The sequence below is a fragment of the Haliotis rubra genome, unplaced genomic scaffold (genome assembly GCF_003918875.1).
Source record: "Haliotis rubra isolate DU_JTF1 unplaced genomic scaffold, ASM391887v1 Scf71, whole genome shotgun sequence".
NCBI lineage: Eukaryota > Metazoa > Mollusca > Gastropoda > Lepetellida > Haliotidae > Haliotis > Haliotis rubra.
The window spans coordinates 1,053,433-1,080,842 of NW_025767424.1; the positions used below are offsets into that span (position 1 = coordinate 1,053,433).

Sequence of the window (27,410 nt, forward strand, 5' to 3'; positions counted from 1 at the left end):
CCTCAGTGCTACGACTGTCGTAAGTCTATGTTAAAGTATGGGATTTAACTTCAGTGCTACGACTGTCGTAAGTCTATGTTCAAGTATGGGATTTAACCTCAGTGCCTCGACTGTCGTAAGTCTATGTTAAAGTATGGGATTTAACTTCAGTGCTACGACTGTCGTAAGTCTATGTTAAAGTATGGGAGTTGCGATCACCTCAGTGCTACAACTGTCGTAAGTCTATGTTAAAGTATGGGATCTGCGATCACCTCAGTGCTACGACTGTCGTAAGTCTATGTTAAAGTATGGGATTTGCGATCACCTCAGTGCTACGACTGTCGTAAATCTATGTTAAAGTATGGGATTTGCGATCACCTCAGTGCTACAACTGTCGTAAGTCTATTTTAAAGTATGGGATTAAACCTCAGTGCTACGACTGTTGTAAGTCTATGTTAAAGTATGGGATTTAACCTCAGTGCTACGACTGTCGTAAGTCTATGTTAAAGTATGGGATTTAACCTCAGTGCTACGACTGTTGTAAGTCTATGTTCAAGTATGGGATTTAACCTCAGCGCTACGACTGTCGTAAGTCTATGTTAAAGTATGGGATTTAACCTCAGTGCTACGACTGTCGTAAGTCTATGTTAAAGTATGGGATTTAACCTCAGTGCTACGACTGTCGTAAGTCTATGTTCAAGTATGGGATTTAACCTCAGTGCTCGACTGACTGTCGTAAGTCTCATGTACGACTGTCGTAAGTATGGGATTTGACCTCAGTGCTACGACTGTCGTAAGTCTATGTTCAAGTATGGGATTTTAACCTCAGTGCTACGACTGTCGTAAGTCTATGTTAAAGTATGGGATTTGCGATCACCTCAGTGCTACAACTGTCGTAAGTCTATGTTAAAGTATGGGATTTAACCTCAGTGCTACGACTGTCGTAAGTCTATGTTAAAGTATGGGATTTAACCTCAGTGCTACGACTGTCGTAAGTCTATGTTAAAGTATGGGATTTAACCTCAGTGCTACGACTGTCGTAAGTCTATGTTAAAGTATGGGATTTAACCTCAGTGCTACGACTGTCGTAAGTCTATGTTAAAGTATGGGATTTAACCTCAGTGCTACGACTGTCGTAAGTCTATGTTAAAGTATGGGATTTAACCTGAGTGCTACGACTGTCCTGAGTCTATGTTAAAGTATGGGATTTAACCTCAGTGCTACGACTGTCGTAAGTCTATGTTAAAGTATGGGATTTAACCTCAGTGCTACGACTGTCGTAAGTCTATGTTCAAGTATGGGATTTAACCTCAGTGCTACGACTGTCGTAAGTCTATGTTAAAGTATGGGATTTAACCTCAGTGCTACGACTGTCGTAAGTCTATGTTCAAGTATGGGATTTAACCTCAGTGCTACGACTGTCGTAAGTCTATGTTAAAGTATGGGATTTAACCTCAGTGCTACGACTGTCGTAAGTCTATGTTAAAGTTATCTTTGTCTCTGTCATGTGTTTTAGGGTAACAGTGAAAAGCACGTGTCTGTATCTTTGCAAACAAATAAACCTTTGATCATACTGCTTATGTTCTGTCTGTAACATGCACGTCCTTACACGCATGCATGCCTGTTACTGTAACAGAAACTGTAACTCGACAAAACCATTTCCATAAACATGGACAAATCTCTTTTAAAAGCAGTTAATTGCACGATTACCATACACACACACCTGAGAAACCATACATATAATGTGTAGTACTCATATAATGCATGACGAGTGAACGCTTTAACCACTAGGCTACCCCCACCGCTCCAGTAACTATATAAAAGTCTAGATATTCGTGCTAGTCAAAACTCCTTCATGCACACCAGATCTGTCCCCGCTCAAGGCTCTTCAGTGGTAATGACAATTCATATATATGTGAATGAAGCAGTTTGGATGTTACCAGGGTAAAGGGTTAGGTGAACGGATTCTGCCCAAATAGTAGCAGCAGCACAAACACACGCAAAGGCAAGTCAATTGAAAGACACACCTGCACATAACAGTACAAGTCAAACCAGAGAACTGCATCGTACATTTGCGTCATTGCGACATCCCTACACATGCACAAGTACTGAAACCCGTGAAGGTCCGAGTTATAGAATGAACCTTCAGTAACCCATGCTTAATTGTCGTAAGATGCGACTAACGGGATCTGGTGGTCAGGCTCGCTGGCTTATTTGACACATGTCATCGGTTCCCAATTGCGCAGATCGATGCTCATGCTGTTGATCACTGGATTGTCTGGTCCAGACTCGATTATTTACAGACCGCTGTCATGAAGCTGGAATATTGCTGAGTGCGGCGTAAAACTTCACTTACTCACTCACTCACAAGTACTGACACGCATACTCGCATGTTCTAACAAATACACGTCCTTAAACACTACACGTACAATTACTTACCCGTGGCCCAAACAGTGTCTGGCGCCTTGCCTCGTGACTACTATCTTGCCTAATGTCTGCCAATAAATCACATACTGTGCAGTTACGTGAACGTAGGTTTCGCTGTCGTGCTTACATCTTTAGACAGGGGCGTAGCTACCATTATGATAAAAGCCCCGGGTCATTCATGATTTTTGCTTAAAAAATAATTTTTTCTAACTCTTGCCAAAAATAACTACAAACATCTTTTCAGAACAATTTAAAAAATGGTAATCCCTCTATGAATCATGATGACTACAATATTCTTTGATAACAAAGTATTATCAATACAGTCACCATGTACAGTAAACATGTTAATATTCTTCATTCATATCATAAATTTGAATTCTTTCAGTGATGATTGTTTCCATCGACATGTATGTGAATGTTTTGTAACAGTCATGATTATATGTGAATAATAACTGAAAGGCAGGTACAATCGCCCTTCAACGACAACTTTTACGCGTAACAAATGTGAATAATAACTGAAAGTGATAAGTATAACAAGCCGCCCTTCAACGACAACTTACAAAATAGTAATGCGTAACGTATCAATGAGATATTCGATCAATTCTCCACGTGTTCTGTATAGTCATTCATAGGCGGGCTTTTAGGTGGAAATCGTCAAGGTTTCAAATAGGTCCAATGGGTTCGATTAACCACATGGGTACAATCTGTGAGTCCCCATACAGGTCTCCCTCGCCGTGATACTACTGGAATATTGATAAAAGAGAGTCCACTTACAAACGTATAACGGAACCAGTGCTGTTGTAATTTGTGGTAACGTAGCTGTTAGAAACGAGCTAACCAGTTACACCGAGTACTGTAATGTCGTCAACTTTAGTTTTTTGTTTTGATCCCGGGTACTGTCTCTCGAGACCTACAATCGTTGAATTGTATATTCACAGTTATTTCTTTTTCTTTTTGTTTATTTTCTTTTACTGTTAGTGTACCTAAGACGAACAGAGTTATGTCCCTTCGATCGCGTGACACTCGTTTCCGCATTCATCACTTCTCGTGTGTTTCCGTAACATACAAAAAGCCTCGGCGTGGCCCTCCGATAATGATAAAAGACAGAAGGAGAAACGCAGCGTCCTTGAGAGGATAACAAGTGATTGTTTTTGTTTGTGTTGAGTCGTGTTCCTTTGTTGGTGTTTTTGGTTTTAGTTGGGGTTTGGGTTTGGAGGTGTTTTATAGGTTTTGGCCTGGCCTTTTGCGTATCTTGGGTACAACGAGGTTGACGAGGGTTTCGAAGCCCCCATTCAATTGTACTATGGATATACACCGCATCATTACAGCATTTTGAGTGGAATAAGTTTTAAAACTGTAAACAAAATAACATGTATAGTTTGGCTTCGTACGTTTTAATTGTAAAAAAAATGAAAAATTCTGCTTAACAAAGCTGCAACTTTACACATTCTATTTACCTGGTTCCAGGGTTGTCAAATTACACGTGGAGTTAGCTACAACGGAAACTGCTGACAATACATCATTAATGAGGTCGTTCAGTTCCGTGTATTATGTGAACAATATCGCGTGACAATGTCGAGCTGACAGGAAATATTATCGGACATGTCGGTGTTGAAACGTGTGTGTCATTGTTTACACCTCGCCCAGGTTACGACGACTTTCTCGAAACTGTTTTCCTTCTCTGAAAGTCTCTGAAAGTAACGATGGGCCTTATTTTGGTGAGGTATGCTTTGCTATAGGATCGATGAAATGCTAAGAAAAACAACTAACTACCCGTTCTCAGGTTTTTTCTACAGTAAGTATAGGGCATGTTGCTCATAAGTGAAGCGCCTGCGCAACATACCCCGGGAACCAGTCTGGGAATGGGTCAAGGCGAAAAGGAAAACACTTTGAACATCATAAGGAGGCCATGACGGAAGTGGAATGAATCACCACTTCTCCACTTGTAACCGAAATGAAAGCTCGTCTGGTTTTTCAATAACCGCCAGGAGTGAAAAAAATCACAACCTGAATGCTCTAGGATTGGAGTACTTGATCAGTATGATCAGGATCATTGACTTACATGCGTTAAATTAATATGTTCGATCGTCAGTTTCGTAACCCGATAACAGAGATAACAGATTTGACTTGATGACACTGATACTGTTACTTCTAAGAGAATGGCGGTTCCAGTGTGAGAGTGAGTGAGTTTAGTTTTACGCCGGACTCAGCAATATTCCAGCTATATGGCGGCGGTCTGTAAATAATCGAGTCTGGACCAGACAATCCAGTGATCAACAGCTTGAGCATCGACCTACGCAATTGGAATACGATGACATGTGTCAACCAAATCAGCTAGCTTGACCACCCGATCCCGTTAGTCGCCTCTTACGACAAGCATAGTCGGTTTGTGGAAGATCAATATTCTAACCCGGACCTTTACGGGTCCCCGTATGAGAGATTCGTCAAAATTCAGGAAAAGGCTCACTTAACACCGACATTCTTTTCAACAGCTATATTTTTTTTATTTTGCAACGATGAATTCAATTTTAAATGCGTTTTTACAAGATATCCAAAATGATAAACGATGTAAACTTTTATACAAGATACCATGCAGGTACTTCGTTGTACAGGTACTCAAAGTTACAAACTAGTCTGTATATTCCAATGCCCGTGTACGATATCAACATATTTGTTTCTGGTCAGACTAACAGCTAGTCTCTGAAATAAACTTATTTTACAGAAATAAGTGTTTGAATTAAAATAAAATACAATAAAAAGTAGCCCAAGGATTTTCTTCATTTTCAGAAACTGCGATAATCTAGACCTGCACACATTCTAGACTTCCATGTGCTACTTTGGGTATAATTGTTTCAGGGTCTGTATGACAGGCTATTTTGTGGCATACACGAAAAGCTAATGGTTCCATAAACACATTAAACACATAAGTCAGCTTCATACTTTAAACTACATAAAGCTGTACTGAAATATTACATTTTGTAGAGTGGACAAACACAGGCTGTGTTTTCTCAGGTCACGTCTGTGTTTTTGACGGCATGAATAGATAATTATACAAGTACAATTACACATGGGTATACAAGCAAAGCTCGGTATATGTATGCGTATCAACTGACAGCACGTGTTTACAAAACTATCCAGGTATATGTCTCCGTCAAGAACCAACCAACCAACCGTCCAATCAACGAACCAATCAATCAGTCAGTCAATCAGGTCACAAAGCATTCACACTTTTTACGAGAAGCATATGTTACTGAGAGCTTCTTACTCGGAAACTGCAAGGGCGTGAATATAAAGATATTCATTCGATGTGTTGGTATATATAGTATTAGTTATTATGTAGTGTTTTGAAAGGGTGTACGGGACTGTAAGACAATTGTAAAGTCCTAAGTTCGTGAGGCCCAACGAAATACGGAAATTACAAGGGTCTTACAGTCCCGTACGCCCTTCAAAACCATGTGACGAATTTATTAGAGATAACTCGGGAGTTTTTTTTATCAAAATTATAGAATTTGAGGATTTGTTATGTATAAAGAAAGTGATGAGAATATATAAAGAAAGTGATGAGAATACCGAGCGTACAGTAGTACGTATATAAGAAGAAGTTTCTGAAATAATCACACGACACGGATCTTCTCCAACATGTTTCACTTTTATCTTCAGGGAGAAGTGATATATATATATATATATATATATATATATATATATATATGTCGGTACATATGTACATATCTATTGTGACATGGTGACATGGTACCCGACAAGATCCGGGTTAGAATTGCATTTTTCTTCAGCAACCCATGCTTGTCGTAAAAGGCCACTTAAGGGATCGGGTGGTCAGACTCGCTGACTTGGTTGACACAAGTCATCGTATCCCAGTTATCGAAGCTCAAGCTGTTGATCACTGGGTTGTCTGGTCCAGACTACTTACAGACCGCCGCCATACAGCTGGAATATTGCTGAGTGCGGCGTTAAACAACAAAACAACCAATCTCTTGACATGATGATGATGGATATTTTGTTCTTAGTAATGTTATGGGTATCACATGGCAGTTTAGTTGATCGATGCTCCTGTTGTCCAGACTCGCCGAGATATCGCTGAGTGCGGCGTTAAACAACAAACAAAGATTCAGATAACTCAAAGGACACAAATGTAGTTTGCATAATGTTCGTTAGCGCTGTCATGGTCGAGAAGTAAGTCATGTAAGGTTTAATTTGCAGTCCACAGAAATGTATTGTGGAAATAATACATCAAAACGGGCACGAGTCTACTTTGTGCTTGTTCCAGAATGACACGAATTGGTCACAAATGGTTCTGATCTGTTTTACTTTATGTTCATTGACTGACTGACTGACTGAGTTTAGTTTTACGCCGCTTTTAGCAATATTCCAGCAACATCACGGCGGGGGACACCAGAAATGGGCATCACACATTGTGCCTATGTGGGGAATCGAACCCGGGTCTTCGGCGTGACGAGGCAACGCTTTAACCATTAGGCTAACCCACCGCCCCCTTTATGTTCTCTATGGTCGGAGAGTAATATTAGGAATAAGATATGAAGGACATTTACGTATATGCGAATTAAGACCGGGTTAGAATTGATCTTCAGCACCTTTTCCTAATAGGCGACTAACCTATCCCAATTGCGTAGATCGATATTCATGATGTTGATCACTGGATTGTGTTGTCCAGACTCGATTATTTACAGACCGCCACATGGCGGGAATAGTGCAGTGTCCAACAAACAAACAAACAGTTCTGGTTAACTGTGCGTCACTTATAATAGTGTACTCAATGTGTGAGAAAAGTCAGATCTGACGGAGGTGGAATGCCATTTGGATCTCAACAACAAATATAAACGACCTTGTGAAATCTACCATGATCAGCCGCTTCAGCACCAGCGTCAGTCAGAGGCATCTTCTGCTATACTGAATGAATAGGAACTGTCGATACAGCCCATTCAGTTTGTACAAAGATTTAATAAAAACAGTTTTAAATTAACATGTAATTTAATAACAAACTTGGGGGATAGACTGTTGTTTTACGGAGGGGTGAGAATAAGAATTTAATGCAAAATGACGAATGCGCCCACAAAGACGATACATTACATTTCAGGAGGCAGGAAACGGCCAATAGCGAAATGGTACAGCGAAATGTCTGTTTATTTTCATACACCATGTCGGCCGTTTGAGAGGAACAATAAATGCTACATTAATCTGTCAAGCTGTATTCTCAATTCCAAGCCCTAAGGTACATTTAAGTGCAGCTGCTACTGAAAATACGCTCAATGACTGATTTCGCTTTATCAGCATCATCCCAAACTCTTCTTTGATAATAGTCTTGTCATTTGTGCCGACAGATCTACTAAGGCTGCATCATGTTACGCTGATACAGCGCTCCGTCATGATGACCCCCCGTGGAAATGAGCCCCCGTTTCCTAAATGTCTCGTAAATAACACCCCCACGCGTTGTCAAATCTCCTTGGGTTTATCTACTTTTAAAATCTACACGATCGCCTTGTCATCATTGCTGTCAGACCCGTGACGTCATATGACAACACGGGAGATAACTCTTGTTGTTATTGTCTAGTATGGTAGTTGTAGCAAAGATCAAAACTGTAAGTCTAAATGAATACGTCATAGGGTGTTCAGTGTGAACTATGAAGGAAACTGAGTCACCCTGCTCCATCACAGCGGACGCTTCCCATTGTCCTCCCAAATCACACGACCCCCCTGACGACAAGCAAAGAGGCTGTGTCATGGATATATGGCACCACCCCATGATTCACCCACGGAAAGTGTCGCAGAATGACAAGGTTCCCGGCTAACCCTATATAATGGCACAGACTCAGTGGTCAACACAGCAGCTGAACACACGCTGACCATCCACATATCTCTATCTGAAAGGTAAGCGGTTTTGGTGTTATAAGAATAAGGTGTTATCCATGTGGAAATCGTGTTAGTAAATATTCAGGATTTAGTTTGGTTGCTGCGATCACCTCACAGGGGCGTAGGAACGGTTTTCAGAGCGGGGGGGGGAGGCTAATTTATGAAAAGTATTGAAAATCAAAATGAAATTGTAGTTATGGTAAGGAAGATATGGTTTCGTCTTGAAAAGTGGGGGGCTAAGCCCAAGCGCCCCCCCCACCCCTCCCCGTTCCTACGCCCCTGCCTCAGCGCTACGACTATCGTAAGTCTATGTTAAAGTATGGGAATTGCGATCACCTCAACGCTACGATCGCTTTGTATTGAGTGAGTTTAGTTTTACGCCACATTCAGCAATATTCCAGCTATATGGCGGCGGTCTGTAAATAATCGCGTCTGGGCCAGACAACTCAGTGATCAACATCATAAGCATCGATCTGCGCAATTGGGAACCGATGACATGTGTCAACCAGGTCAGCATGTGTGACCAGCCGATCCCGTTATTCAGCTCTTACGACAAGAATGGGTTGCTGAAGACCAATTCTAACCCGAATCTGCATGGGTTCTTGTTCTCTGAACTGGCTATTAATGTATTTGATGCTATTGGCCGATGTTTTTCTCACCACAGGGGCGGTGGGGTAGGCTAGTGGTTAGCTCGTTACGCCGAAGACCCGGGTTCGATTTCTCTCATTGGTACAATATGTGTCTTTGCTGGAATATTGCTAAAAGCGGCATATAACCATACCCACTCACTCACTCACTCTTTTCACCACAAACTCTCAATATGTTCTTTAACACCCGGTGTCACAATGTAATACATGCGTGTGATTTCCACCGCGATTATTAATTTTTGCACCCCATGGAGACTGGTCGAGACTGGTTAACGTTTTGAGTTTGAGTGAGTGAGTTTCGCCACTTGCAACAGTAGTTCAATAACATTTTATCATCCAAAACTATGTTCCACAGGAGATATCGCTTGTGTGAGATCAGATGATCATTTTGACAGTAGATTTTGTACAATGCCTGACAATGCTGCACTGCAAGTCTAATGGAAGTACAGTGTTGAAAACAAATTAAGAATGATTTTTAATGATAAATAGAATCTCACCCTCGTGTCTACTGATATCAAATATATCAACACTCGTTGATAAAGGTGAAAATATCCTCGGCAAGCCTCGGGTATTTGTAACTTTATCAACTCGTGTTGATATAATTGATATCAGTAGACACTTGGGTGAGATTCTCTATATCTTAATCTGCGAGAAAGTCAAAAAGGATCTTTGGTAAATAACCATGGCACGCGGCTATGAATCACGTGGTGAATCTGAGATTGGAACCCATGCCAAAGAATCAAGGCACGCCTAAATGACGACAACCTGGACAGCGTTTTCACTGTCCTGAGGTCGGCCCTGAACAAGGACCAATGTTCTTTAGAATGCTTTGTATTGAGTCTGTTCCTCTGATGTGTTCAAACTAGCTTCATTTAAGACCAACATTAAACTAGCTAAATATATTTAATATATATTCATAATATTAAAACTTTAACTTTTATTGCTTATTCAGAAGCATGCAGTCGTCCATCGCCCTTCTGTGCCTCGTACTGGTGTGTGCGCACTCCACCATGTCCAACGCCCAGGACACCCAGGACACCCATATCCGCCAGGTTACCCTGAACACCCATGTCACAACGGTCACACAGGTCACCACAACGTCACGTCATAGGCCGTTTGTGAGTGTTATCGTCGATGGACTGACCAACAAGTTCAGTAAACATCTCGCGTCTATTTTCGACCTGGACAAGGACGACTTCAAGGACATCCTGAAAGCTCTGGGAAAGCTGAAGTTGGCGGTATTGAAGGCACTCCTGAATAAATTCTTTGATTTGAAGGACAAGCACCACGATTTCGGAAGCGCACAGAATGTTCAGAGAGTGTCTCAAATGATGGAATCTTTGGAGAAGAATATCCAACAGCGGGATATCTTGGATGGACTGACCACCAAATTCAGCAAATATCTGCCCTCTATTTTCAAGCTCGATGAGGACGACTTCAAGGACATCCTGAAAGCTCTGGGGAAGCTGAAGTTGGCGGTACTGAAAGCACTCCTGAATAAATTCTTTGATTTGAAGGACAAGCACCACGACTTTGGAAGTGTGAAAATTTCCAGAGGGTGTCTCAGATGATGGAATCTTTGGAAGAGAACATTCAACAGCGGGATATCGTGGATGGACTGACCAACAAGTTCAGCAAATATCTGCCCTCTATTTTCAAGCTTGACGAGGATGACTTCAAAGACATCCTGAAAGCTCTGGGGAAGCTGAAGTTGGCGGTATTGAAGGCACTCCTGAATAAATTCTTTGATTTGAAGAACAAGCACCACGACTTTGGAAGTGGTGAAAATTTCCAGAGGGTGTCCCTTTTGATGGAATCACTGGAGGAGAACATTCAACAGCAGGAGTTAGCTAGCGGTAAGTGTTGTGCATTACAATGTCAGGTTTACCGTTAACAATATATAATGAGTGAGTGAGTTAAGTTTTACGCCGCTTTTAGCAATATTCCAGCAATATAACGGCGGGGAACACCAGAAACAGGCTTCACACATTGTGCCAATGTGGGGAATCGAACCCGGGTCTTCGGCGTGACGAGGGAAGGTTTTAACAACTACGCAACCGCACCTCCCCTAGAAATGTATAAATTATTCCATTCCATAATAACGGCTTCGCAAGTCAGCATGGTTTCGATTATTTCTTTTGGTCACTTAGAACTAATCCAGATCACATTTACCTTTGTTTGAAAATACGTATCAGAGTATCCAATCAATGTATTTCCCTATTGTCGTTCATTCATGGAGTCTAGGAATACTCAGAATACAAATAGCATTGTTTCTTATGACATGTTGATGCATAGAAGAAAATAGGCTTGAACTTCACGATACATATTGCCAGTACTTCTTTAGAGAAACACTTTATGTACTTTTCTATATAGCTTACACTTCTATGATGTGATTGTTTTCTTATTTCAGGGGCGTCTACAGCTTACGTCGCCATAACGTCATTGGCTATTCCTCTGCTGGCAGTTATAGCTTAAGTTATAAACTGATCTGTAGTAAAATCATCTGTAAAATAAAATAAAATGCTATTTTTATAATATGTTATGTCTGTGTGTTTTCATTCTTGCGTGACAAAACAAAGTTATTAATCATTAACGATTCTGTGTAGGTTCACATCACTTGAAGCACAATTTCAGTTATATCAACTTGGACCCCGTTCCACAAAGCGACCGTAGTGGTAAATCTATGTTAAAGTATGGGATGTAACCTCAGTGCTACGACTGTCGTAAGTCTATGTTAAAGTATGGGAGTTGCGATAACCTCAGTGGTACGACTGTCGTAAGTCTATGTTAAATTTTGGGATTTAACCTCAGTGCTACGACTGTCGTAAGTCTATGTTAAAGTATGGGAGTTGCGTTAACCTCAGTGGTACGACTGTCGTGAGTCTATGTTAAAGTATGGGATTTAACCTTAGTGCTACGACTGTCGTAAGTCTATGTTAAAGTATGGGATTAAACCTCAGCGCTACGACTGTCGTAAGTCTATGTTAAAGTATGGGACTTGCGATCACCTCAGCGCTACGACTGTCGTAAGTCTATGTTAAAGTATGGGAGTTGCGATCACCTCAGTGCTACGACTGTCGTAAGTCTATGTTAAAGTATGGGATTTGCGATCACCTCAGTGCTACGATCGCTTTGTGGAACGGGCCATTAATGTGGAATGAGTGAGTTTAGTTTTACGCCGTACTCATTAATATGCTAGCTCTATGACGGCGGTCTGTAAATAATTGAGTCAACCCAACCAGACAATCCAGTGATCAACACCATGAGCATTGATCTACGCAATTGGGATACGATGACATGTGTCAACCAAGTCAGCGACCCTGACCATCATTGATGTAAGCCGAAGTAGATATATCACCACTTGAGTAAAACCAACGACCGTTTGTATGGTGCCTACAAACCAAGAAAATCTGTCACGGAGAATCGAACCCATGACCATAGTTTTCTCATCTCCCCATATCAGGCATAGCTATTTTTGCGCTCTCCGTACATGTACACATGTATGTTTAGGTGTAGATTATTTTGTTAACAATGACACACTCACATTGTCAACAATGAGACGAATATCAAATATGAGTAGATTACAGCACTCAACTCAAAAGCGTGACAATAAGTGAAAGGTATTCGCTTAACACAAGATAATTCACATCGGTTCCTATACGTTATCGATACATACAGTGTATAATTACATACTTATAGCTTTGCATTATGCTGCTTTTAGCAATATTCCAGCAATATCATGGTGGTGGTGTTGTATGAGTCGTGCTGGTGAGTGGAGTCAATAGGTGGCAGGTGATGAAATATGCCACTGTTTCAAGAGCGTCAATGATTCTAGGTTTACGCCGATTTTAACAATGTTCGCAGCAATATCATGGCGGCGGACACCAAATTGAAATTGTCTTTCTAAAGTCAAGTCGTGCTGGTCACAGGCTGGTATCTCATTGTGTCAACAGTCAATAGCTGTTGGCAGGTGATGAAATAAGGCTGATCTGGTCTGTGTTCAAGAGCTTCTACTTGTGAGTGAGTCTAGTTTTACGCCGCTTTTAGCAATGTTCCAGCAATATCACGGCGTGGGACATCAGGAATGGGCTTCACACATTGTACCCATGTGGGGAAGCGAACCCGAGTCTTCGTCGTGACGAGCCAACGCTTTAGCCTCTGGACTACCTCACCGCCCCTGTTGATTGGGGAAATCCTGTGAATCAAGATCAGACAATCCACTGATTGACAGTATGAGAACGATCCATACCGTCGGATATGGTGACACGCATTCCACCAAGACAACTCGCCTGACCACTCGATCCAGGGGTTTCTGGTGACCAATTCTGTCCAGGATCCCCACGGACTTTTAAGAAACCGGTATAACCTTGACAGACAGGTCCAGTGGATCGTCATGGATGTTTTGCCAAAAAATACAAACACTGACATTTGTTCTAGACAACATAAGCATCACAGGAGAAAAGACAGACTGTCAGAGGAACGTTATCAGTGGAATATTTGACTAATTCAAAATATTCTTCAACCTTAGAAATGCGTTACAGGGACTAGTTACAGACAGTGCTATCAAATCTTAAGTCATTAGGAACCGTTCATTATTCATCGTTGTGTGTGAGAGAGTGTGTGAGTGAGTGAGAGATTTTTGATTTTAAAGAGAGAGAGAGAGATTTTTTTCTGGGGAGCGGGTGGGGCATGACCAATTTTACACACGTACTGTGGGGTCAGCATTTATGTACATAGGAATATGTGTAAAGAAATACTTAGAAATCATGGGGTCGGGGGTGGGGGTGGGGTGGGGTCATTGATTTTGTACTTGACATTTTGTTGATAGATTTTATTTTAGGGAGGGTCATTCACATTGTACATGCTTCTCCATAAAAATCATCATCACCTCCCCTAGCCATAAATTATGAACGGTCCCTTACGATACCGGCGCCATATTTCACACCTACGATACTGGCGCAGACATCCACACCATTGTTGAGTAACAGAGTTTCAAAGTTCACCTATCTGACACGAAATCTAAAATGTCCGTGTCAAAACTGCGATAAACCCTTTAAAAGACTGTTATAAACATTCCGTATATATCAGGTTTAGGTATCTAATTAAATTGTCCAACTGACCTTTGGCTCTTCGTCGGCTTGACCATGTGCGTGACCGCGTGACCAACCGTTTGACACACACTCATCTAAACAGGTCTGTGTCAATTACATTACTTACGTTGTATATATTACTATATTACCTACGCTGTATTTACTATCGTACCAATTGTATTAACTTTCGTACCAATTGTATTTACTATCGTACCAATTGTATTTACTATCACACCAATTGTATTTACTATCACACCAATTGTATTTACTATCACACTCATTGAACAGGGTTTTTTTTATAACGAAAAAACTTACATAACGAACGAACGGATATAACGAACTGTTTCTTTTCGTCCCGGACACCTTCTGCAAATCTTGGTCAACCAACTTCGGTTATAACGAACTACATTTTGTGGTCTCTTCGAGTTCGTTATAACCGTAGTGTATAGTATAGGGATATAAAATGCACTGTTCATAGAAACAGCTTGTGCAAATAGATTAACAGTGAGTGAGTGAGTCTAGTTTTACGCCGACTTTAGCAATATTCCAGCAACATCACGGCTGGGGGACATCAGAAGTTGGTTTTACAGATTGTACCCATGTGGGGAATCGAACCCGGGTCTTCTAACATCACTGTCCCTATAGATTTAAAGGAAACAAGGTAACATTTTTAAGCTGCACTGAGAAAAGATCGACTTAATACAAGGAAAGAAGTATAAATTCGTGTTATCACAAAGCGTTATGGTGTGCGTTAAACAAGCAAAATATGGAAGCACACGTCTTTATGGATAAGGGCGGTGGTGTAGCCTAGTGGTTAAAGCGTTCGCTCGTCACGCCGAAGACCCGGGTTCGATTCCCCACATGGGTACAATGTGTGAAGCCAATTTACGGTGTCCCCTGCTGTGATATTGTTGCAATATTGCTAAAAGTGGCATAAAACTAAACACACTCACTCACATTATGGATAATAACATCTTGTCCTTGGCTAAGATAACTATCAACTAGGTCGTTTTCTTCGTTATTGCATCACCAACTTTTAGAATGCTGATTAAACAATTAAAAATCAATATAAAGAATAGGTGAGGTGGGGTGAAATTGGGTTTAACGTCGTGCTTGAGAATATTTCGCTCATATGACGACGTGCATGCGTGTGTATGTGTGTGTTTGTGCGGTGCTTGTACTAGCCCAGACTGAAGCTGGTTTTATAGTGCTAGCCCACTGAGATACCATGCCGCAGTGAAGCATGGATACCCCACTCAGACACATTATACTGACTCCGAGCCGACCAGGCAGGTACCAACAAGTACCATATGTTAACGTCTTTTGGTATGACGCGGCAGGGGATCGAACCCGCGACCTTCCGCTCTCCGGGCGGACGCTCTAACCACTATTCCAGCAATATCACGGCGGGGGACACCAGAAATGGGCTTCGCACATTGTACCTATGCACATGTGGGGAATCGAACCCGGGTCTTCGGCCTAATGAGCGAACGCCTCAACCACAAGGCTACCCCACCGCCCCTGTACAAATACGATTATATACCAAGCATGTATGAAGAAATCACTATCATATATTGAATTTATGACGACTGATTACAAGGGCTGCACGTTATTATCGGAAAACCGCAATATGCTTCAAACGATTCATATTGCAATAAGATTTATCTGTGTACCGGTATATTGGGTAAAAAATGCATCGACATTTGCTATTATGTCTATGGTTTAATCTAAAGCCGAGGGACGCAAACGTATACTGCAGAAACGGTTTACACAGTTTACAGCATATCATGATAGTTCTCTTTGTGTGAATGTGTAGATTAAAAAGGAAATAAATATGGTATAAAATGCAACTTCAACTCTGAAACACAATATACATGAACAACGGCATATATCTTGGGGGTACGGGTGATAGGTTGGATGGTTTGTTGTTTAACACCGCACTCAGCAATATCCAGCTAAATGGCGGCGGTCGGTAATTAATCGTTTCTGAACCAGGCACTCCAGTGATCAACAGCATGTGTCAACCAAGTCTGCGAGCCTCACCACCAGATCCCGTTAGTCGCCTCTTACTCAAGCATGGGTTAAGACCAATTCTAACCCAGATCTTCACGGGTCTTCAAGGGTCTCTTGCATCTGAAATCATTTTTGTCAGTAAATTATAGGATATTTATATAGCGCACATATCCACGCACTAGTGCATGCTCAAGGCGCTGGTATTTTTTTTTCCCTCGATCATTGGATGTCAATCTCAACGGCACATCGCATTATCAATCTCAGCTCCCTGGGGAGTATACAACTCTTGCAGCCAAAAAGCATTAAAGCATTAATACACTCTGTCATGCACAATCTTGTTGTGTGCTGTACATTCTTGCGTGCACACACACGTACAGGCATTGTTACAACTATAGTCTGTTTAAAATGATGCGGATGAATCACAATCTAACTCCAAATCGGTTCATGATCAAACATTCCTTTCAACGCAGAATATAAGGAAAACATCAGACCAACTCTGGAAAAAAAGTTTCATAACGTTTGTCTCCAAAATATAAAAGTTACTCCTCTACAGAACCATGTGACAAGAAACTGATAGATTCCGGTCCGGAAGAGTTTTGATACAACCCCTAAATGTTGACATCTGCACGTGCTTCCCGTCCTTGAGGCTGTTCCTACAACAGTACCACTGTTAGTTTACCCTCGTAAAACTTCACGGAAAATCGCAATTTCTGGTGTCCCCGCCGTGATATTGCTGGAATATTGCTAAAGCCTAAAAGCGGTGTAAAACCCAACTCACTCACTCACTCACTCACACGGAAAATCAAAACAAAATCAGGATAGTTTGTTACGTAACTTTTTTATTTTGGGGGCAAACGGTACGAAACGTTTTTCCAGTGTTGGTCTGATGTTTTCCTTACATTCTGCGTTGAAATGAGTGTGTGATCATGAACCGATTTGGAGTTAGATTGTGATTCATCCGTATCATTTTGATCCCAACAAACTTTTTTTAGCAAAGAAATCAGTGGGTGACACAGCATAGCTGTCTCACTGTTCGCCTTAATATATGTTTTAGTCATAAAGCATTTCACTACGTTATTCTCTTGTTCCAGCATCCACTAAAAATACATACTAAAAACAATTATGGTTTGTTATTGTCCTTATAACGATTTACATGTGGACATATTCGTAAATACACATCTACCGTCACCACAGATAACTCCTTTTATCAGGACCTAGTCCCTGAAACACATTATTTTCCCTAATGCCTAGCCTTCTCTGCAGTGCTAAAGCCCTAAATAAAGCAAGCCTAGATTTCCTCAGGTTCAGGAATCTCTGGTCTGCCTAGGGCTCCTTTTCAATTTAAATGGGGGCTTGTTTGTTGCTATCAAAATTATATATATTCAGACACTAAGCGTTAGTCTAATCAGGACCATGCGCACGCACGTTTCCTATGAGACCAATGGACAAATGCAATAGTCAAATGTATATCTTTGAAGATACAAAGTAGTTATAGAGCATCTTCTGGATCTGGACCAAGTGTTATTGACCGAACAAAACCATCACGCCCGAACTAGCTCATCGTTTCCTGTCCTAATTGTGGTCCTCCCTATCCAGTTCACAAGTAGAACACCACATCCACTTACTCTTATCTACATACATAATCTGCTGGATCATCCTGTCTCAGTTACTATCATGACGTCATGAGAGATATGACTTTATGGTTGTGGTGATTTGCTAGTGAATCTGATTGTCACAGCCAGCACTCTTCAAGCAACATCATGGCGAAATACTCGATGGTTGTTGTGAACTTGACGGAAGCCACGGAAAGAAAGCGTCACATGATGCATAAATAGGAAGTATCCAATTGTTCCCCATAACCACACAATCCTCCTACGAGCACAAATGGCATGAGTAATTACTATCTGGCACCCTCCCCGACAACCGCTGAGGAAGCAACGTGGTCGCATCATCTCCGACTGTGAAGAAGATGGGTCAAGGCTGTCCTTATATAAAGGATGTGGAGTCAGAGGTCCCCGGCAGAAGTTCCTCGATCTACCACCGTATAACACTGGTAAGTGTTTGAAACAGTAGAAATTATTGAAAAAGATATATTACAAATTGTACTTTATGTAGTGCACATGTTAGTAATTGTAAAACTCTTCTTCTTTTTGAGACATTTGAAAAAGTGTAAAAATCATATTATTATTCTAATCTGCAATGTTTTAACTTTATTAAAATCTTTAATAAAATTATGCAATAATACAATGCGGTATCGTCAGTCTTGTTTATATTGATTGTATGTTCTTGCTTGCTAGAATCATTAAACGTAAATACTCTTGTGAATATTGAGGGGCGGTGGGGAAGCCTAATGTTTAAAGCATTTGGTTCGATTCCCCACATTGGTAGAATGTGTGAAACCCATTTCTGGTGTTCCCCGCCATGATACTTCAAAATGTCCAAAATGTAGCGGAAAGAATCGTTACACGTGCTCTAAAGTACTCTCACATTACGCCGATACTGAACACAGGCCCTCGTGTCTTTGCGAGGATTAAAGATTTTTTAAAAATTGTTTTTGAGATGACCCCCGACTCGAAATGCTTCACAGTGTAACAATATCTTTTTAATCTTTAATCCTCGCAAAGACACGAGGGCCTGTGATACTGAAGTCATTACACTGGCTTCCGGTTGAGGCAAGGATAGTATTTAAAGTACTCTGTATCACATTCAAGAGTCTGTAAGGCATGTCACCCGAATATCTAAGCGAACTGCTAACCCCCTACAAACCACCCAGACAACTGCGATCTGAAAGCAGATTCTTGTTGAAAACTCCTTCTTATAGACTGGTCTCTTATGGAAAGCGTTCTTTCAGTGTTTGTGCTCCATCGCTGTGGAATGAACTGCCCCTCGCCTTAAAACTGTCCCCATCAGTTGATGTGTTCAAATCACATCTTAAAACGCATCTCTTTTCGCTGCACTATTAACTCTATTCAAACATTATTATTATTTTGTAGCGCTTTGAGCACCCACTTAGTGGTTGGACTTAGCGCTATATACATTTCCATTATTATTATTATATTGCTGGAATATTGCTAAAAGTTGCGCAAAACCATACTCACTCACTTTTAGATGACATGCCCTGATATAACTGAACTATTGTAGATTTGTTAAAGTTGCATGTCATCGCACTTCGGCGGTGTGGCTCATTGCTCATAATGTCAATCACTTGATTGTTCGGACCTAAAGATGAAGTTGGCATATTGTAACATTCACTCGCTTACTTAGCATAAACCGAATATATCAAGAGTAAGTGAATAAACATTTAACATCGCATCGGCAATGATTCAGCCATATAGAGACCAGGAGTATATCAAGAAGCTCCAAGCACTAACCGTCTGTCTGACAAATTGGTTCGGAATAGCGGAGTCCAGATTATCAAGGTTTTGCGGTTAAAATAAAACTTCAAATTGTTCTTCTTCAGAAACATGAAGTCTTCCATTATCCTAATGTGGGTCGTGGTACTGTTCTGTGTGAACGCCCAGGACACCGAAGACACGGAACCGTCGCATCCCGAACACAGCGTGAAGGGTATTCTGGAGGGCCTGAAGTCAGGATTTAGCAGAACTCTGGGTTCCGTTTTCGGTCTGGCAAAGGATAAGTTCAAGCTGGTCCTCTCCGGTCTGAAAAAACTAAAGAAGACAGTGGCCAAAGGGATCCTCAACAAGTTCATTGACTTGCGAGACAAGCAGCATGATTTCGGAGATGCTGAAAGTGCACAGAGGGTGGCCCAAATGATGCAGGTTCTGGAGACCAGTGGTCAGTGTATATCACAGATATGATAGGGACGGTGGGGTAGCCTAGTGGTTAAAGCGTTAACTCGCCACGCCGACGACCCTGTTCGATTCCCCACATGGGTACAATATGTGAAGCCCATTTCTGGTGTCCCCCGCCGTGATTTTGCTGTAATATTGCTAAAACCGGCGTAAAACTAACCTCACTCACTCACAGATATGATAATTTATATATATATATATATATATATATATATATATATATATATATATATATACATACATACACACATACACACATACACACATATACATACACGCACATATAGATATACATGTATATATTGATCATTAAGATATAAGAATATTTCATAGACAAACAAACTGGGGCCTGTTTTATTTGTCTCTTTTATTCAGTCATTCATTTACTCACTTGGATATTTATTTATTTATTTATTTATTTATTTATTTATTTATTTATTTATTTATTTATTTACCTTGTTAAATGAAAATAAATGTTCTTCTAGCTTGGGGTAGCCTAGTGGTTAAAGCGTTGGCTCGTCACGCCGAAGACCCGGGTTCGAATCCCCACATGGGTACAATGTGTGAAGCCCATTTCTGGTGTCCCCCGCCGTGATGTTGCTGGAATATTGCTAAAAGCGGCGTTAAACCAAACTCAGTCAGTCAGTCTTCTAGCTCATTAATTTAATTTAAGCTGTTAACATGTGCAGCATAGTATATCCCTGACATACCTACAGTTGTTTTGCAGGGTTAAGAATGACGACCATATATTGTGGAATTATCACTGATAATATATGTTCTGTTCTAGGGGCATCGACGTCATACGTCACCATGGCGTCCTTAACGATTCCACTCCTTGCAATGGTGGCGCTGGGGTTGTAAGCTTATCTGGACTCAAGAACCTCTACTGGAAATAACTGTATAGTGTTGCTGGTCAACGTTTTGCGTATCGAGATCAGTGCCACGATAATCGCACTGGCAAGTCGCGTATCCATGGTAACACAGTATGAACTTGAATTGTAAAATACTCCAGGTACGATACATCTGGAGTGTTTGAGCTGTTTGTGGACTCCAATACACTCATAGTGACGAGTTTCCATGCATTGTTTCGCGTCCTCACTATCGCTAAGAAATGTTTCGTTATAGCAATAAATACTTTTTGGGAATAAATTATTTTGTGCTACACTCATTTGTGTTCTATTTTATTTTATTGTGTATATCTTATTTAGTATCGGAGTCTCATCCAAGGACGTATTTTATACAATAAATACATATACTCGCATGTTTGGTATATTGATTAACACTAGATATATATTGATGACCCTTATATATCGACATTCGTTGATTTGATTTATCGCATAGATTTTGTATCATGATTTATAAGATAAATATGCAAATGAGTTTGCCTCGCAGGAACTAATTTCAATGTCCATACGCCAATGCAGTGGGTTCCAGTGGACATGCAATATTCCAGCAACATCACTGCGGGGGACAGCAGAAATGTGCTTCACACATTGTACCCAGGTGGGGAATCGAACCCGGGTCTTCGGCTGGACAAGCGAATACTTTAGTTTGGTTTGATGCCACTTTTAGCAATATTCCAGCAATATCACAGCAGGGCACGCCAGAAAGGGGTGTCACACATTGTACCCATGTGGGGAACCTTCGGCGTGACGAACTAACGCATTAACCGCTGGGCTACCCTACCGCGTGCGATTATTAAGGTGTAAATAGTAATGCATGTTTCATACAGCCTGACACAAGGCAGACACGTCTTATTTAATACTGTGATACACCTTTGGAATGGAAGGAGTGAATGAGTTTGGTTTAAGCCTCTTTAAGCCAGTTATGCAGCCCAAAGAAGGCCCTAATGAATCCCCCGAGCATGGGTATGTTGCTTAAAAATGAATTAAGTGCGAATCGGGGCATTACAAAAATACTTTGTTGGCTAATGCGATGTAATACCACCACATTGGCACTTATATAGTTAAAGCTATGGTTAAAGTACTGTCGGAAATGCTAGAAAAATGCTTTTTGACTTATTTAAAATTCAGAGGTATTACAGTTACTTAAATAACAAATATCACTTTAGAAACATCTACCTAATGTAGACCGAGGGAATAAATTTTAAGATATGACTTAAAATGTGTTTTTACTGATGAAAATACCAAAAACTTAAAAAAATAACGGGTAGTTGTTGTTTTGGTACCATATTCTATCCTGTAAACTGCCCTTTTAAATGCATGGGAATGTTAAATCGATTGAAATAAAAATTAGGTACTCTATAGGCGAGTTGATATATTGACAACATAGTACATTTATCACCTTTATCAAAGTATTAGGGCTAAAAAGCATTTTTCTAGCATTTCCGACAGTACTTTAGTTATTCTCACTGAGCATGTGGGAATCTACGATTAAAAGCCACGGTCAACAGATCATGATTCCATCAAGGGACGCAACTCTGTACAGTGATTTGAGGAGATTGAAAAGCGATTTAATGTTCACCCATATGTATTCCATTGCACGGACATTCTGTATGTTGTTCCACTTTGATTAAATAACACTATAGAAGTCGACTACTATCACAACTCAGAAAAGAAAACAAACAGCTATCTAATTATCAGATTTTTTATATTTTTTTTCGTTTGACATATATAGGTACAAAAATCCGTGTCAGATATATTTCAATATGTGTGCTGTAAGACATGTGTTAATTTTGCATAAAGACTGGTATATTCTTCAGCTTCAGTTGGAAAAGCAGATTTTTTTATCGAAAGTGAACCTAAATAAAAAAAGTTAAAACAATGTATTTTCAAGTATTCTCTGGGTCGTTTTGAATTTTTCACCGATGGCCCCTGTTCATACAGGAACAGTTAATACCTGTTTAAACTCAAAACATTAATTTAAATAAAAAAATAAATAAATAAAAACTTAAACAAATAATAAAAGCTTATGTATACAAAATATGTAACTATAGTATGTGTGATGAGGTGAAATTGGGGTTAACGTCGTGCTTGAGAATATTTTGCTCATATGACGACGTGCATGCGTGTGTATGTGTATGTGCGGCTGCTTGTACTAGCCCAGACTGAAGCTGGTTTTATAGTGCTAGCCAACTGAAATACCAAGCCGCAGTGAAGCATGAATACCCCACTCAGACACATTATACTGACTCCGAGCCGACCAGTCCTTGTTGTACCCATTAATCCCGAACGCTAGGCAGGGACCAACAAGTACCATATTTTAACGTCTTTTGGTATGACGCGGCCGGGGATCGAACCCGTGACCTTCCGCTCTCCGGGCGGACGCTCTAACCTCTACACCACGGAGGTGGTCAACTATAGTTTGTAATACGTCTACAAAATAATTGAAAATATGTAACTCATACGTATACTGTATACAATATATATAACCCACAACAAAATATTTTATATATGTATAATGAACTGTTAAGCCAGTTTTGTCTTCGCATACACTTCTAGAATGACATCTGGAGCCCCAACACCATGTACAGGATCCTGACGCCTATAAACATCAGGATTGCAGGCAAACCCTGGATTTCCTTGGCACCTGCGAATGACACAAAGGTGAAACTATGAAAATAACACAAACAAAATACACAATCGCAACCAGTAACCCTTAATCGCTAGACAACTAGGGTGGTTGGGAGCCGTGTCAGGAGTTCGAATCCCTTAACCGACACTTATACAACTCGTAAGTCCCATACTTGTCTTCCTTCATTAAGACTGACTGACTGACTGAGTTTAGTTTTACGCCGCTTTTAGCAATATTCCAGCAATATCACGGCGGGGGACACCAGAAATGGGCTTAACACATTATGCCCATGTGGGGAATCGAACCCGGGTCTTCGGCGGGACGAGCCAACGCTTTAACCACTAGGCTACCCCACCGCCCCCCTTCATTAAGACAATCAAAGGGGAAAGCGACTGTACCATGTTTATGTCCATACACACTAGGGGCAGTTTGGTATCTTAGAGGTTAAAGCTTTCGCTCGTCACGCCGAAGACCCGGGTTCGATTCCCCACATTGGTACAATGTGTGAAACCCATTTCTTGTGTCCCCAACCGTGATATTACTGGAATTTTGCTAAAAGCGGGGTAAAACTAAACTCACTCACGCATGCGCAATAACTCCCCCCTTGATCAGTAAGAATTACCATACAAACTACACTTGAAATATCTGTGATCCTACGGCCATAATGAATGCAAGGGATCTCATTATTTTGCAATAGTCAGATTTGTACATTTAACATTTTTCAAATTCTCGATACTGCATACATAGCAATATTACCTAAATAAAGGTATGATACATTAAGGATGACAATTTCACGTCTTTATTATGTTGTGATGTGACGTTTCGGTATAGATTCGCCTGAAACGCTTTCCTTAAGCGAGACATCGATAGACAAAAGCACTGCTGTCCCGTTGACTAAAACGTCAGTGATTACAAAGGAATCATTTTTTTAAAATCTCTATAGTGCAAAGGGTAAACTGAAGACACACCTGATCTCAGCGCCTGCTGGTATTCATAAAATTTTCTTTCCAGCTGGGCCTCTGTCATACAGTCGGGAGTATTTGACGAACCCTGAAAAATATTACGGAAAAATTCCCCTACAACTGGTATTGCCGCAGCTAGTACAGAAGCTCTCTTTGGCCTCCTGCCATCATGACTGTTCGGCTCCTCGCTCATCACGTCAGAATCTTGCACGTGGTCTTCTCTGTTCTCTGACGTCATCGCGGACTTCATGTAAGAGCTGCGATGCTCCTGCACATGCGCTGCATAAGCATTGAGAGAGGAGGATGCTGATTGGCTAAGTGGAGCCTGGGTCTTGACTTGATCTTGTACGGGCTGATTTCGTTGGCTGATCGCTGCCATTGCCAATACTAAGTGTGTCGACAGGACAACTAGGACCTGAACTTGGGTAATTGTCCGCATTTTCTGTAATACATTAAAGATGGAAGTAAGGCTAGGTTGTTTGTTTGGTTGATTTGTTATTGTTTGGTTCTTTTCTTTTTCTTTTTTCATCTTTTTTCTTCTTGATCTCTAAATCACCCGTCCTGACCCTCACCCCACCCCCCATCCCTCTCCTACGTCAAGAGTTCATGGGTAGACTAGAACAAGTCTCTGCGTAATAATTAACAGTTTAAATGATAATTTCTAAACAATATATGAATATAATTAAGTCCTTGTCCCTCTAACAGACTGACGTCAAAGTGGAATGTCCGTTATCTAGACTCGCCTCTTTAAAGAATAGAATTACTATACAGCCTTTTTATCGAGTATCTTTGAATGGGATGTAAAGAATTAGGACCATACTGATACTGACAGGGATAATACGTTTACAATATCTTGATATACTCAAAGGTAAAGAAACGCGATCATATGGGTATATTGACATCTGACGCTTAGTTATAATACTTATGATACTTTGAGGCTTTAAGTTTCTTAAAACAATCAGCAAGTTCCCAATTTTGAGAATTAGAACTTAAATTTTCTATCAATCTATATATTTTTGTAGTAATCTTTAGAAAGCGTCTGGACTTGACCAATGTGCCATGTAACACAGAGGAACGTTTGAAACGTTTGAAACGTTTTTTTATAAGTCTACTTCTGTATCTGATACGGGTAATTGGGTCGTCAAAGGGCACAATTCAGTGTGCAGAGTTGCGTCCCTGGGACACCCAAGAATATTTTGGGTTCGAATGGTTTGCCCAGACTATATTTCTAGGTTTATCATCACCAAACCCTGTATCACCGCAGTGGTAAACGCCAGCCCAACACATTAAACCGACACGCCGTGCTATATAACTGGAATGTAGGGAGGGTGACGTAGCCGAATTCGCCTTGTGGTTCGCCCGTCACGCTGAAGACCCAGGTTCGATTTCCCACATGAGTACAACGTGTGAAACCCATTTCTGGTGTCCCCGCTGTGATAGGTTTATCAGCACCAAACCCTGTTTCACCGCAGTGGTAAACGCCAGGTCTCCTTCCCCAACACACACACATACACATTAAACTGACACGCCGTGCTATGTAAATTGAGTTCGCCTAGTGGTAAAGCGTTCGCCCGTCACGTTGAAGACCCGGGTTCGATTTCCCACATAGGGTACAGCGTGTGAAACCCATTTCTAGTGTCCCCCGCCGTGATATTGCTGGAATATTGCTAAATGCAGAGTAAAACCACACTCACTCACTCATTCACTCATAGAGGCATAACACCAAGTTCACTCATATGTTTAAAATCGTAATATAATATGCTCGCATTACATTTAAAAACTTACCTGAGAAGCTCTCCGTGACTCTCTCTCTTTGTGTATGAAATGGTGTCCAATTTGCCTCGCCTTTATACGATAATTTTGACTGTCAATATTGGTTGACTTCCTGTTAGTCATGACAGAAAGTAGAATAGTCACTATTATGTCACCTAGTAATTGTGTAAGATTGCATTCAGGTGCATTTACTTTTTCCGGTCGATTCCCGAAGAATTGCGTTTTTTATTGAATTGGTGCATTCACGTTTTCCGGTCGAGTCACACCTATTTCACCCCTACTTAACCCCCAGCCCCTACCGACAATAGCTGTCTCATCGGGATGTTAGTGACGGTGTCATGTACGACATCACCATCACCACCACCACCCATAATACCATCATCATTTCCAACACCACCACTACCAACCTCCTCCTCCTCATCATCATCATCATCATCATAACCGTCATCATCATCACCGCTCACCATTATTTCTTATTATGAGTAAACATACAACATTATGTGAATCTCAGTGTTCAGTCTGTTAAATTTCAAGCTACAAATTGAGTTAGAGATACATATCCACATTGGCAAATATAATCAAGCAGGATTGTTTGAAAATGTAGTTGTTAGTTCTCGATTTCCATGCAACTAAAATTATCGATACTACATACATGGAAATGCTACCTTTTCGTTAAAAATATATTTTAAATCTGATTTAGTAAAATTATTAATCACTCGATGACACTTTTCATTGTCGCCTGCTATTAGAGGCGACTTCCTGTGCGTGTACAACCAGTTCTTTTAGTTTTTTTAGCGAGACATTGTCAGCCACAAGTATTGCTATTCCACTGACTAAAACATCAAAGATTACAAAGACATCATATTTAAAATCAAACCTTTTTAGTGTAAAAGTGTAAACTCGTCCAGAGTGAGTGAGTTTAGTTTTACGTCGCACTCAGCAATATTCCAGCTATATGGCGGCGTTCTGTTAATAATCGAGTCTGGACCACACAATCCAGTGATCAACAGCATGAGCATCGATCTGCTCAATTGGGATACGATGACATGAGTCAGCCAAGTCAGCAATCCTGACCACCCGATCCCGTTAGTCGCCTCTTACGACAAGCATGGGTTACTGAAGATCAATTCTTACCCGGATCTTCACGGGTCAAACTCGTCAAGAAGTAAGGGGACCATAAAATGCATTACATTTACAATCCTATAGCTTCACTATGCTGAAAATAATCAACTATGTATGAACTAACAGGCTGTTAGGTTTCCCATTTGTAATATGATGACGATATAA

General features: G+C 40.8%; 3 protein-coding genes across 3 annotated transcripts; 2 read left to right on the forward strand and 1 right to left on the reverse strand.

The window, feature by feature from the left end:
• The first annotated feature begins 8,100 nt into the window (after positions 1-8,100).
• LOC124259113 lies at positions 8,101-11,450 on the forward strand. The gene is made up of 4 exons (XM_046693206.1): positions 8,101-8,310; positions 9,892-10,478; positions 10,718-10,795; positions 11,350-11,450. Exons 2-4 carry the CDS (start codon positions 9,896-9,898, stop codon positions 11,412-11,414), a joined length of 726 nt encoding a protein of 241 aa, XP_046549162.1. The 5' UTR covers positions 8,101-8,310; positions 9,892-9,895; the 3' UTR covers positions 11,415-11,450.
• A 6,551-nt stretch (positions 11,451-18,001) lies between these two features.
• On the forward strand, positions 18,002-21,022 carry LOC124259087. The gene is made up of 3 exons (XM_046693174.1): positions 18,002-18,095; positions 19,503-19,837; positions 20,642-21,022. Exons 2-3 carry the CDS (start codon positions 19,507-19,509, stop codon positions 20,713-20,715), a joined length of 405 nt encoding a protein of 134 aa, XP_046549130.1. The 5' UTR covers positions 18,002-18,095; positions 19,503-19,506; the 3' UTR covers positions 20,716-21,022.
• A 2,289-nt stretch (positions 21,023-23,311) lies between these two features.
• On the reverse strand, positions 23,312-26,157 carry LOC124259122. Its single transcript, XM_046693215.1, has 3 exons — positions 26,136-26,157; positions 24,357-24,792; positions 23,312-23,403 (listed from the first exon to the last, which is right to left on the reverse strand). Exons 2-3 carry the CDS (start codon positions 24,787-24,789, stop codon positions 23,312-23,314), a joined length of 525 nt encoding a protein of 174 aa, XP_046549171.1. The 5' UTR covers positions 24,790-24,792; positions 26,136-26,157.
• Between the last annotated feature and the right edge of the window lie 1,253 nt (positions 26,158-27,410).

What these genes read in the sequence shown, in the direction of transcription:
- LOC124259122 (XM_046693215.1), bottom strand. Translation starts at nt 24,789, where the DNA reads ATGCGGACAATTACCCAAGTTCAGGTCCTAGTTGTCCTGTCGACACAC. An exon ending in CCAGCAGGCGCTGAGATCAG is followed by an intron (nt 23,404 to 24,356) that starts GTGTGTCTTCAG and finishes TGTCATTCGCAG; the next exon opens with GTGCCAAGGAAATCCAGGGT.
- LOC124259113 (XM_046693206.1), top strand. Translation starts at nt 9,896, where the DNA reads ATGCAGTCGTCCATCGCCCTTCTGTGCCTCGTACTGGTGTGTGCGCAC. An exon ending in CAAGCACCACGACTTTGGAA is followed by an intron (nt 10,479 to 10,717) that starts GTGTGAAAATTT and finishes ACGACTTTGGAA; the next exon opens with GTGGTGAAAATTTCCAGAGG. An exon ending in ACAGCAGGAGTTAGCTAGCG is followed by an intron (nt 10,796 to 11,349) that starts GTAAGTGTTGTG and finishes TTCTTATTTCAG; the next exon opens with GGGCGTCTACAGCTTACGTC.
- LOC124259087 (XM_046693174.1), top strand. Translation starts at nt 19,507, where the DNA reads ATGAAGTCTTCCATTATCCTAATGTGGGTCGTGGTACTGTTCTGTGTG. An exon ending in GCAGGTTCTGGAGACCAGTG is followed by an intron (nt 19,838 to 20,641) that starts GTCAGTGTATAT and finishes GTTCTGTTCTAG; the next exon opens with GGGCATCGACGTCATACGTC.